At 38.8% G+C, this 12,416-nt stretch overlaps 1 protein-coding gene across 3 annotated transcripts in view; it reads left to right on the forward strand.

Annotated features, from left to right (window-relative positions):
• Positions 1-12,416, forward strand: part of Ptprg (protein tyrosine phosphatase receptor type G) — a 667,714-nt gene that overhangs the window by 467,616 nt on the left and 187,682 nt on the right. For all 3 annotated transcript variants that reach the window (XM_090323299.1, XM_090323309.1, XM_090323290.1), the window contains one exon: positions 7,888-7,983. In XM_090323299.1, the coding sequence (XP_090179425.1) occupies positions 7,888-7,983 (96 nt within the window). The remainder of the gene's footprint in view (positions 1-7,887; positions 7,984-12,416) is intronic.

Below are 12,416 nucleotides of genomic sequence, written 5' to 3' on the forward strand. Positions count from 1 at the left end.
TGATGTATCACTGAATCAGAGAAATATTGAAAAATCAGTCAGTAGACTTATAGTGGAATAGACTTTTTGCAAGGACTCCCCAAACTTTCTCAACCCCTATTTGTATGATATATATATCATATATATAATATATATATCATATATATATATCATATATATCCCTAATGTTCTTCTGTTCCCCAAGCTTGGATTTCTGCTCTAAAGCAATTAAGATAATCAAGTGAGAGGCAGAAGTAATGAACTGGATGATTAATGGTATTATACAAAGCAAACCTTTGGAAATGTTTACTTAAATGCTACTTCTGCTGTAAAGGTAGCAAATACCTGGTATTCTTTGGAGGTTGGTTCTTCTAAAAATACTTTTTCAATGAAAGCTGCTTAAGCCCACATGTGGATTTTTTTGATAATCTGGCTTGCCATATGACTCCATGGGATGCTAACTGGCCAAAGAAAGGGCTTATGTCCTTAATGTACCCATTCTTTTCAGCTCCAAAGGAAAGAGATGTGTATTTAAAGATATAGCAGAATGAATTTAGTTCTGATTTTACACAGGCATGTTTAGTGTTGGAGTCTCAGGCTGATGGTAATAATATCTTCAGTTTCCTTGGCTTCTTCCCCTCAGCTCCTCATCACTTACTATTCAGGTTGGCCAGCTACACTGACATTAGTCCCTTGCAGCACAAGAGAGTAAAGGGATTGTCACTTGGACTGCATTCTCCAAGGATAAAGCCTGCAAGGAAGCTGTGTAGTGTAACCCAATGTAACTCTGGCTGGATTCTGAAGGCTGGAATTTCTGTGTTGAAGTGTTGTTTTTAGGAGAATTTTGTGCTGTCAGCAGATTAAATGAGATCCATTTATATTATTCCGGGTAATCTGTTTGAGTCCTAAAATCTGACAATGTTTAATCACACCTATGAAATACTTGCATAGAAAACTCTCCTAAAGCCAGGTGTCGGTGGTGCATGCTTGTAATCCTAGCTAATCAGGAGGCCGAGGTCTAAGGATTATGGTTCAGAGACAGCCTGGGCAGAAAAGTTTGTGAGACTGTTACTTCCAGCGAAGTAGCAACAAGCTGAAAGTAGAGATGTGGCTCAAAGAGTAAAGTGCCAGACCTGAGTAGAAAAAGCCAAAGGAGAGCATGAAACCCCGGATTTAAGCCTCACTACCAGCACCATAAAACTGTCCTCATGTAATAGACATTTACTACATGTTTGGATTATGTGTTTTCACTTAAGTTTTCTCTATAAGTAAGAATAGATCTTCTTCAGTGTAAGCTCTCTCTGTGTGTGTGTGTGTGTGTGTGTGTGTGTGTGTGTGTGTGTGTGTGTGGTCTGTCTTTTGGAGAACCATATCTGGGGCCATCTGCTATTTCACAGTGATTTGGGTATATATTTTACCTTGCAGATCTCGTGGCTTAAATCTCTTCATTAAGTGTCCAGATCCCCCTTTCCTATTTCTTATTATTTCAAGAAAGAGCAAGGACTTCATGAAGGTGTTTGTAGCTTTATTACCTGGCTGTCCTTGATTCAAGCCACAAAAAGTTCCCCTTTATTTCATTCATTCCACAAATAAAGTAATTATATTTACAGTGACTCGCTCTGTGCTAACCACATACACTTCTGTAGAGGTTTTCCTGTGAGATACTTTTTGTAGATTTAATGATTAGATGGTAATTGAATGAGCATGTGTTTTCTGGCTTAAGGATTGAAGGAACAAGGCTAATTGTTCATAGTATGAGTGATTACTGTGTTCAGATTTTTACTTTCTTTATTATACTGTGTGCGTGTGCGTGTGTGTGTGTGTGTGTGTGTGTGTGTGTGTGTGTGCGTTGTGTGTATATGTACCAGTGTACCAGATACTGGATAGGACTTGATCTCAGGGCCTGAGGGCTATCTGAGCTTGGTTTTGCTCAAGGTTGATGCTCTGCCACTTGTACCACAGCTCCACTTTGAGCTTTATGGCAATCAGTTGGAGATAGGAATCTCATAGACTTTACTTCCCAGTCTGGCTCTGAACCTTGAGTCTCAGATTTCAGTCTCTTAAGTAGCTGGGTTCACAGGCATGAGCCACTGGTTCACAGCACTCAGTACGATTTCATTTTTAGAATCTGCTAGCAGATAGGAAAAAGTTGCCCAAGAACTGCTTTTCCTACAGGTTATTACCAGCCATGGGTAGAAAACCGTGGTTTCCCATCTTTAGTTTCCTTTTGCCTTCTTGTGATTTTTTTTTTTTTGGGGGGAAATTTTTTTTCAGGTCTTTTGTTGTTGTTCTGTGTATGGGGTTTTTTGTTTGTTTGTATACTGCAGTTTTGAACTCAGGGCCTTGTGGTTGTTCAGGGAGCATTGTTCATGCTAAGCTATGCCTCTAGCTCAGATTTTTGCTCATTGTACTTTAGACATAGTCTTGATCCCTGCTCAGGCACACACCTTGGAACAATCAACCTATGTTGGATTTCTTAGTGCCTAGGATAACAATTTGCATACCACTGTGTCCAGCTCTTCCTTGGCAGGGGGTCTCACAATATTGTTTTGTGCTCAGGCTGGGCTTAAATTGATCTCAATAATCTCAGCCTCCCAAGTAGATATGATTAGAGTCATGCACTGCTGCCACCACCTTCTCCTGAAATGCTACTAGATTATTCAGTAGCTTCACTTCCTCTAAGTTGTATATGCACGGATTCATTGCTTATCTCTCCCTCCCCACCTCCTGTCCTCTCCTTCTTCCTCTCCCACTCTTTCTTCATTTTTCTCTCTTCCTCCCATCCCTTCCGTTCTCCTTCCCCCTCCCCCTGTTTGGTTCCCCATCCATCCCTCCCTCCCTTCCTTTCTTCTTCTCTGCTTTTCTTTTATTATTTTTTGGCTCTACTAGTATTTGAACAAAGAGCCTTGCAGTCTCTGCATAGATTCTTTACAGCCATACTTAGTTATCTTACTAAATTCATCCTGTTTTTATTTTTTTTACATTTTTTAAATATATTTATTTTGGGTTGGTCCTGGAGCTTGAACTCTGGGCCTGAGCTCTTCATCTCAAGACTAGTGCTCTGCCATTTTGAGCCATAGCACCACTTCTGGTTTTTGGTGATAAATTGGAGATAAGAGCCTCAGGGACTTCGTGCCCAGGCTGGCTTTGAACTTCAATCCTCAGACCTCAGCCTCCTAAGTAGCTAGGATTACAGGCCTGAGTCACCAGTGTCTGGTTATTTTTTTTGTTATTATAAAGTTGTACAGAGGAGTTACAGGTACATAAGTTAGGTAATTGATACATTTCTTATGGACAGTGTCCCCACTTTTTTCTTAAAGCTAGTTGTGTGTAGAAGAATTAGAATCTCTTGAGAAAATGAAATGAGTTTTTGAAATCTGCAGAGAAGACATTGGACTATCCTCTTGCGTTGGATATGTTTCCTCTAAATGCTTTGCTTATCACTAAAGCTTGAGAGCTGACTTGGGCCCATAGTTCTTAGAGAATAAAATTCCTCTTCCAGAAAGTACAAATATTTCCTTCAATTCTGTATTATTTTAGCATTCACTGAATGTACTTCTCACTTGGCCAAATTCATTGCCCTGGGCTTTTTTGTAATACCTTTACTCAAAGCAAAAGTTAATCTTGTCTTGCTAATGACACTCAGTCTTTTCTAATTTAGCCTTGGCTGTGTCATCAGTTCTCTAGTACGTTGCATACAGCAGGCATTATTGGCAAGTATTCTGTCCCTTGGTCCTTTACTCACAAAGATCTTGAACCCTTCTCAACCCTGGTTACTTTCTTTCTTAAAGAATGTTACAAAGTATGGAAATTTGAATAATTGGAGAGACTGTTGTGATTGTCGGTTTGCCTGTTAACCTGATTGGAAGACTGGGACATTGAGAAGCACAGCTGTGAATGTGTCTCTCGGGTTGTGGGTAACCCTATCCTGGCTGGATTCCCAGCATGTTGGATGGGTGGCAGTCTCTGAAACTTGAACCAAACGATATCTCAACTCCTTCAAGTATTTTGCTCATGTATTTGTCACAGAGATAAAAGTCTGACAAACGTACTACTACATAAAGAATATTGTAGTCAAATATAGAAAGATAACAATGAAATCTATGCTCTCCACTCCATATAACTAATAAGAGAAGAATATAGAAAACATTTAATAGAAGTTTTTTTGTGTGTGGTGCTAGGATTTGAACTTAAGAGCCTGCTTGTACTTGACAAGGAGGCAACTGGGCCATGCCCACAGCCCTTTATCCTTTAGGTTAGACTGCAATTCTTTTGTTTAAACTTATTAAGTAGCTGGGTTGATAGGTAACAACCATTGCCCTTATCTTATTAAGATGGAAATTTCACTGATTTCCCTCTCCCCCTCCTGTACTGGCCTTAAATTTACTGTCCTCTTACTTTCTGCCTCCTGAGTAATTGAAATTATAGTTGTAATTCATAGCACTTTTCCATAATAGATCTTGGATTGCTTCTTTGGTAGGAAGTTGTTAAATTTTAAATATTGTTCAGACCCATGATTCTAGAAAGAACATACTTTGTGGGTTATAATAGGGAGGTCTGGAGATCTGGCTTTTGATAGTAAGTTTGATCTTAAATAGCTGTGCCCAAACCTGCCAAAATATCTTCGCAAAAGAGGAAGGGGGGGCAGGAGTTTGGCCTAGTGGTTAAAGTGCTTGCCTAGCATGCATGAAGGCCCGGGTTCGATTCCTCGGTACCACATACATAGAAAAAAGCCGGAAGTGGTGCTGTGGCTCAAGTGGTAGAGCTCTAGCCTTGAGAAAGTCCAAGGACAGTGCTCAGGCCCTGAGCTCAAGCCCATGACTGGCAAAAAAAAAGAGGAAGGGGGGAAGACAACATGATCGGGAGGGGGTGAGGGTGGGAAACGGGACAAAAACATGAAAAGGGTTATCAGTGTGTGAGAAGTAATATACCTTCCATCTGACGAATGTAACTTAACTTCTCTATACAATATCCTGACAATATTTTTTTTTTAAAAAGAAGAGGTTTCCAGAATCTTTCTAAATTTCAACTCCTCAGCAATGGCAGCAGGAATCCCACAGTCCAATTCACTCAGCCAAACTTCATCTCCTTAGTTGCTTTCATACATTTCAATAACTTCATAATTCAGTAGACTACTGCGTAAGAAAAATAGCAAGGAAAATTGCTATTTCCTACCTGTGTTAGTTTGTTCTCTTTATGAGGTGTTTTATTATCTGAATGGGTGTAGCCTGGATACAAACATTTTCCAAAACTGTGTTTATTTACCTAGGTGTAAATCAATGCTCTTAAAGTCTTGAAGTATTCTGTATCACACACTATTGAGGTGATGCATTACACAGCACTGGCTTGGCTCATGGGCTGAAGTATAACACAGACCTGCGTGACGTACTTAAAAATTTCGGGACCTAAGTTGAAAAGAAAAAGTGAAGTGCAATTTTCTGAATATACTTGTGCTGAATTTCTTTCCTAGGGTTTGTATCATTGTGGCCAAAGCAATTTACCTAGTATTAAACCCTTTTAATCTGCACTTCATGGAATGGATTTTTCTCAGTGTGTAAATTCATGAAGTCTAAAGCTGTCCAAATCCAAAGGTAACACATTTGTAAGAAACTGCCAGAATCAGTGAGAATTCAATGTCCTATGTGAAAGTATTTGCTTTTAAGAAAAAAAAAATCCTCCAAAAGATTCTACCTTTTCCATCTCCCATTTGTTTAGGTACCATCCCAGAATTTCCATGGAAAGTGCTCTGAATTAAACTGCCTAATGTCACCTTTCAGAGTCCAAACGGCCACCGTGCCCTTAGCATAAGAGTTCATCCAATCTCCATTTATCTTAGGCCTATAGGTCACCTCATTACCTGGTTGTGACTTACCTTTGCCCTCGCGTAATTGATAGTTCAAGGTCAGATTTACAGTAAATTTGCCTTAGGAATGGATTTACCACACATAATTTTGACCAGGCCTGGTAAAAAAAATAAATAAATAAAAACCAAGAAATTTCAAAAATAAAAATTCTTCAACACCCACATGAGTTACACAGCTCAGGTGACCTGGAAAAACTCTGTCAGCCTTATGTTATGAGTTGTAATAGTGTGATCAGCTGATTTCCTGCCCTTATTTTGTGAAAACATGTTACCCCCAAAACAAATGGGGCCTACAAAGGAAAGCTAAAATTGAATGCTAAAGTGAATTGTTTTGATTTGTTATCGGATGGGATGCCTTTAGCAAAAATGAAATGGCATTATGGAAAAAATGGATCTAGCTGCATTTGAGCTGTGATAATATGTACAATAATAATTTTGTGACAGTATCTTAGTCTATGACACTTCAATGTATTTATATCCATGGTACAAATAATATAAGTAAATAGACTTGAGTAAATTTATTTATTTGGTCGGCCGTGGGGCTTAAACTCACATCTTGGGCACTGTCCATGAGCTTTTTTGCTCAAAGCTAGCATGCTGGCACTTTGAGGGATGGTGCCACTCCCATTTTCTGGTGGTTAATTGGAAATAAGAGTCTCATGGACTGCCCCAGCCTGCTTCCAACCATAATGCTCTGATCTCAGCCTTCTGAGTATCTAGGGATACAGGTGTGAGCCACTGGCACCCGGCTTAAATAATTCTAAATTGCTGAATTTGAAACATTTGAAGAATCAGTTTTTCCTCAACAGTGGTGTCCTTGGAGCCATGCACTTGCAATACTTAGGATAAAGGGGAAAAAAAGTTACGCTATTTAGAAAAATGAAGAAATAAGGAAATAGAGGTGGTGAAAGGAACTCGTGGAATAGAACATCAGATTTTCTCTTAAGCAGTACTGTCATTTATACTGAAAGATGAAGTGGAATCCCATTCTGCCCAGGAATTTTGAGATTTCTATTAAATACTAACAAAGGCTAGTAAGGTTGAGCATGGTGCACTGCACTATACTGTGAGATCTTCACAGCCACTCTCCCAAGTAGAAATACTTGTCCCTGTATGTCAGTAAACAGTCTCAGAAGACGTGTTGCCTGCAGGCTTGTAGGGAAATGGGTGAGGAGCTGTTGTTCTATCACTCCTGTAGTCTCCTGGGGCTGCTCTGCTTTTGTTTTCTGAGTCTTTTGAAGTAAGATGATGTTGTCAAGCACTGAAGCCACGTAGTGGTTTTAAGTTGATCTATCCATGTTTTGTTTATTTCAATAAGTAACTCTAGCCAGTAAAAGAAAGGATTTAAGGTAGGAGATGAGAATAACCAAAATTGAGAGTCTGTCTGCAGTTCAATCTTCAACAACTTGCTGTCATCAAATTCCTGAAGGATTATTTTTTTTTTTCACTTCTGGCTAAGTATAGTCATTTCTTCCACATCTTCCCAGGGTTTGTGAAAAGCATTATGTGACAGAAGGAATGCCATGGCTTTTTATACACTGTCAAATGGAAGTGGTGGCTGCTATCATTGCCATTCTATGTCTTTGTGAATTTACTGACATTAGCTGTTTGGATTATTTCTTCAAGTTACTAACATGCTTCTTCTTCACAGTTCTCCATTTGTATACAAGTTGTTTTGTGGTATTTTTTAAACACTATACCCATTTGTATGTTTATAAACGGGTCCTCTCACAGGCTGTTTTCCACACTGAGGTGTTCAATGGTGTTTAAAATTTTGCTTGTTTTGGGGGAATTTCTCCGTGACCTTTGCAGTGATAAGAAGACATTGGTTTTACTTATTTGTACAACAGATGTGATGCATTCTTCAGTAGTTAGGAGTAAAATGACCTACTGTCCTGTTTCCTTGCAAATATTGTCGCCAAAGAAATGTCTAAAGCCATGATAAATGTGGTACAGTGAGAAGATAGGTCTATTGTACTATTGTTTACCTTTGTGTGCATATGAAAATTTTTCTAATACATATTTTTACTTTGTTGTCTTTACAGATGCAGATTTTCTTTTACAATCCTGATGATTTTGACAGCTTTCAAACCGCCATTTCTGAAAACAGAATAATTGGAGCCATGGCCATATTTTTTCAAGTAAGTTAACGGTGGCTGAAGTACTTCAGTAAATGGAGAGTTTCTCAGAATATTGTTTCTTGTTTTTATTTTTTATTTTTTTTGGTAATTCGCAGGATTGTTCCATGTTTAATGAATGCATCTGTTTTCTAGTTCACACCTGTGAATGAGAGATATTTCATATTGTCTAATGTGTGATTTAAAATGTAAATAAGTATGTTTAGAAACATAATGGAAATTTTTGCATGAATTATTCTGATTTTATTGCTACTTGTCTGGTACACAGATTGAAGAGCACATTTATCATCCAAGTTACTTTGCTGTTGAAGCATTTTGAACAGGTTCCTTCAGCATATTAAGAGACTGATGTTATTTAAAAAAAAAAAAGAAAGATTGTATTCTTTCCAGAAGCTTTAAAATTTGATGTTGTATCTAATCAAGAGTATCAAGTCACTTTTTTGAGGAGACCCCTCTTTTTTCTCTTCCCCCAAGTTCTCACGATAGCAAGTGCTTGCTGAAAGTTTCCAAATTAGTATATCCACAAATGAATCCATTCTTCTTCTTTTAATATGCTGGTATTATAGTGCAGAGCTTAGTGTAGATTTTTACATATAGAAGAGAAATCATCTATCCTGCCTCAGGTAATCCTCTCCAGGCTTAATAGGTCACATCAAGTTAAAGCAAGGTAGGTGCATTGTGTTCCTTGGCTGGCTTACCTAGGGGAGGCAGGTACTGTTTCCTCAGGAAAGTAACCTGAGCAATAGGCTATCATTTGTGTTTTTCAGTCTTAAAAATTTGCCTAAAAACACTGCACACATGTGTCCCTCTTCCTTGTGGAGTCAGTGCTAGAAAGTGATATCCTCCTAACAAAGGAACAGAAGAGGTCCTTATTTCCTCTAATGTAGGCCTTTTGTCCTTGGGATGATGCCCTTGGACGATGTTAATTTTGTTGATTTCCCCTTTCTTGAAGCTAAGTCTTCAATTCACCACTAACTCCCTCTGAACAATCTGCATCCTTACTCTTTGTCTGTATAAAGAATGAAGTGGGATGTAACCCTTCTATTAATTACAATTAAAAAAAAAAAGAATGAAGTGGGGGTGGGAGTATAGCCTAGTGATAAAATGCTTGCCTAGCATGCATGAAGCCCTGAGTTCACTTCCTCGGTACCACATACATAGAAAAAGCCAGAAATTGTGCTGTGGTTCAAGTGGTAGAGCTCTAGCCTCGAGAAAACCCAAAGACAGTGCCTGGGCCCTGAGTTTAAGCCCTAGGACTGGCAAGCAAGCAAGCAAACACACAATAAATAAATAAATAACAGACTGTAGTGGGAGTTGCTATGTGAAAAGCTTCATATTCTGCTTATCCTCAAACTGTAGCATCTTTCAAGTCAGTGGACGCTATTCTACTAGTCGCCCTAAGCCAGCTTTTCTAAAATAAATGAAATCTAATAACATAAAACAGGAGAAATATTGACATATCACATACTCAGTAAGGATCAAAATGTTTTTTGCGCATGCTGAATTTGTTTGTGCGCATTCTGGACTTGTACTGGGTCATGATAATGAAGTGTATTATTTTCTGAGGGTCCTGGTCAAGTATTTTGGTGGTTTGTGTTCTGGGTTAGGCTGATTGATTCATTGTTCTTCAACACAGACTTTTCTGTGATTATATTGTTGAGACACAAAAGAGTTGATTTGCTAGAGAAATGTTTTCTGTTGAATCCTACCTCTTCTACCTGACAGTTACATAATACTGTCACAGTTAAACTTTCCAGCCTTGGTGTTCTCATCTGTCAAGTGAGGACAAGAAGGAATGCATTAGGAAGATGATAGAAGTGATTAAACCAGTCTCTGGTTTATAGATCCAACTACATCACAGACACTTAGTAAATGCCAAATATTGTGTATTTTTATTCATCTGTGGGTTGGGCTGGAGTCCTTGTGATATGTGTTTCTCCTTTTCATTAGCAGGATATTGTGAGCATTTCTGTACTGCAGGGGTTCTACACTGTCCTGGGGGACGATGACATGCTGGTGTCTGGTTGTTGTAACCTTCAATTCTTTGACAACACTACTATCACATGGACTATTTTGTGGGTACTTCCACTTTCCAGCTTCGCTCTTTGTTTTCTATCCACCCCTCCTGCATGGCTATCTTTGACTTAGTTGGGCTTCTGTTCCCCACCTGACCAACCAAACCCTCCTTTGTTGGTCACACTTGGTGTAAGCACTTGTTCAGTATAAGACCAATTAGAGCCTAGAGCAAGCAAAGTACCAAAATACTGCACTGTGAAATTTAGATTAAAAAAAATCCTTTATGTATTTCTAGGACACAACTCATATGAAGTAATGTAATGTGTATTTCATTTCTCAGGTCTTAGCCTATGGACACAAAATAGAGAAGAGGTAATAGGACATTAGAGAGACTTTTATTTAGATAGCAGCTTTGTGGACCTGTTCTCTTTGTTATGCATTTAGACACTTGAGTTCACACTGTGTCACAGAGTGGAAAGCAAAGAAGTATTATTGTTATTTTAATTTAGCAACCTAATTAGAGCTCATTCTGAGATCTTTGTATTTTCTATGTTTCTAGAAAAACAGATTAAATTTGAAAGTTTGATATTTCTCTCCCAAATGGAGAAATCTTGATAAATATTTTCAAATTCCAATCTGGCCTCTTACATTTTGGAATCAAAGAAGCATTTAGCATCTGCTTACCTGTTTTGAACCAGGAGGAAGACTCAGTCTAACCGATAGAATGGCCTGTCGTTAGAATCTCACTGTCATGGTCCATCCCCCGTGATAATGGATACAAGGAGGGAAATAGCGAAGCCCCTCCTCCATCCATAATGAGGCTGCACTCTGACCAAGTGTTTCTAAACTGTGTACTCATTCTCCACAGTGACCTGATAGGAATGGCCCCCAGGTGTGCTCTCGGGCCTCAGTTCATATACACCTTGACCTCGTGGCTGCCAACAGCTCTACGTGTAAGGACAGCTTCCTTGCATGTTCACTCTTTTCTTCTTTCATCCTCCCCTTCCCCACTGCACACCTCTCTTCCTGTGTCTGTTGTTCAGGGTAATGTTTGTGCTTCCTCTGGCTTCTATATATTCAAGGACAATAAACTGAATCATGTTTCCCGAGGACTTTTATAGCCACAAACCTAGCTGGGCACATGCTTGAACAAGTCTTCCTATGTTGATGGAAACATAAGGTTGCTTGCATGGGTCTCTGCTGTGGCTCCTGATCATGCATTGTTCAACCTCTACTGTTTATTATGTGTGGTTCTTACACATGAGGACTTGATATTGTCCTCGTAAAAAGGATGGTATGAGATGTCTGGGTTTCCTGCTTAGTGGAGCAGCATTCTGAATCTTGGTAACCACCTCCAAGCAGTGCTTGCCATCTCTTCTCCTCCACAGACCCCAGACACTTTGAAATAGCATGACTGGGACCTGCCATTTTTTTGGTACTACACCGAGTTAAAGGGTCAGCTTTAGAAAGGAAAGATGGCAAGCTGTGTTTCACTCAGTGCTTTTTACAAGCATACATGAAAGAAGACTGAATAGGTATTCTGTAGAAGATAGGGAAACATAGCATCCATGGATTGTTGTGTAGTTCACATCTTATGCCATGGAACCCCTGTACCTCTTCCTAGAATTTCCTCTATTCCCCACCTGTTTTGAAAACCTGTAAAAATATGAGATATGGAAAGTGATTTATTCTATTAAAATATACTAGCTAATTTTGAAATTTATTTTTAAAGTATACCATGTACTTTTAAAATACACTATTATTCTAATACCCTACTTGGATTCTTTGGTTAAAGAAATATAAAAATCCATGCTTACAGCAAACAGAATTAAGGGTAATAATTGGGTAACCTTCAAAACTTTACATTTAAAATAGGCCAGAATTACAAGATTTAATTGGCTTCAGTTCATAGAGTATAGCCAGGAACCCTAATGACCTAGCCTGTGAGTAGGCTTATCTATTTTTTTTTTTTTTTTTTGCCAGTCATGGGCTTGAGCTCAGGGCCTGAGCACTGTCCTTGGACTTTCTCAAGGTTAGAGCTCTACCACTTGAGCCTCAGCACCATTTCTGGCTTTTTTTCTATGTATGTGGTACTGAGGAATTGAACCCGGGTCTTCGTGCATGCTAGGCATAGGCTTATCTATTTTAAAACAGGAATCTTCTGTCACACCCGGCGACTTGGGTCACCTCTCATTTTTCTTCAGTTTTCTGACTGTTCTCTTATGATTGCTTTTATTAATGCTCAACCCTTCATTTTTCTACCAACAAAAACAGGTGCCTTTAGTGCCCCCCATCTTTTTAAAAAATTTTTATTGTGAAGGTGATGTGCAGAGGGGTTAAAGTTACATGATTTCGATAATGAGTACATTAATCTGTTGCATATAAAAGTTTGGTATCTCTGTTCTATAGGTTCCATTAAT

This window comes from Megascapheus bottae, chromosome 2 (assembly GCF_031878675.1).
Source record: "Megascapheus bottae isolate mThoBot1 chromosome 2, mThoBot2.hap1, whole genome shotgun sequence".
Classification (NCBI taxonomy): Eukaryota; Metazoa; Chordata; class Mammalia; order Rodentia; family Geomyidae; genus Megascapheus; species Megascapheus bottae.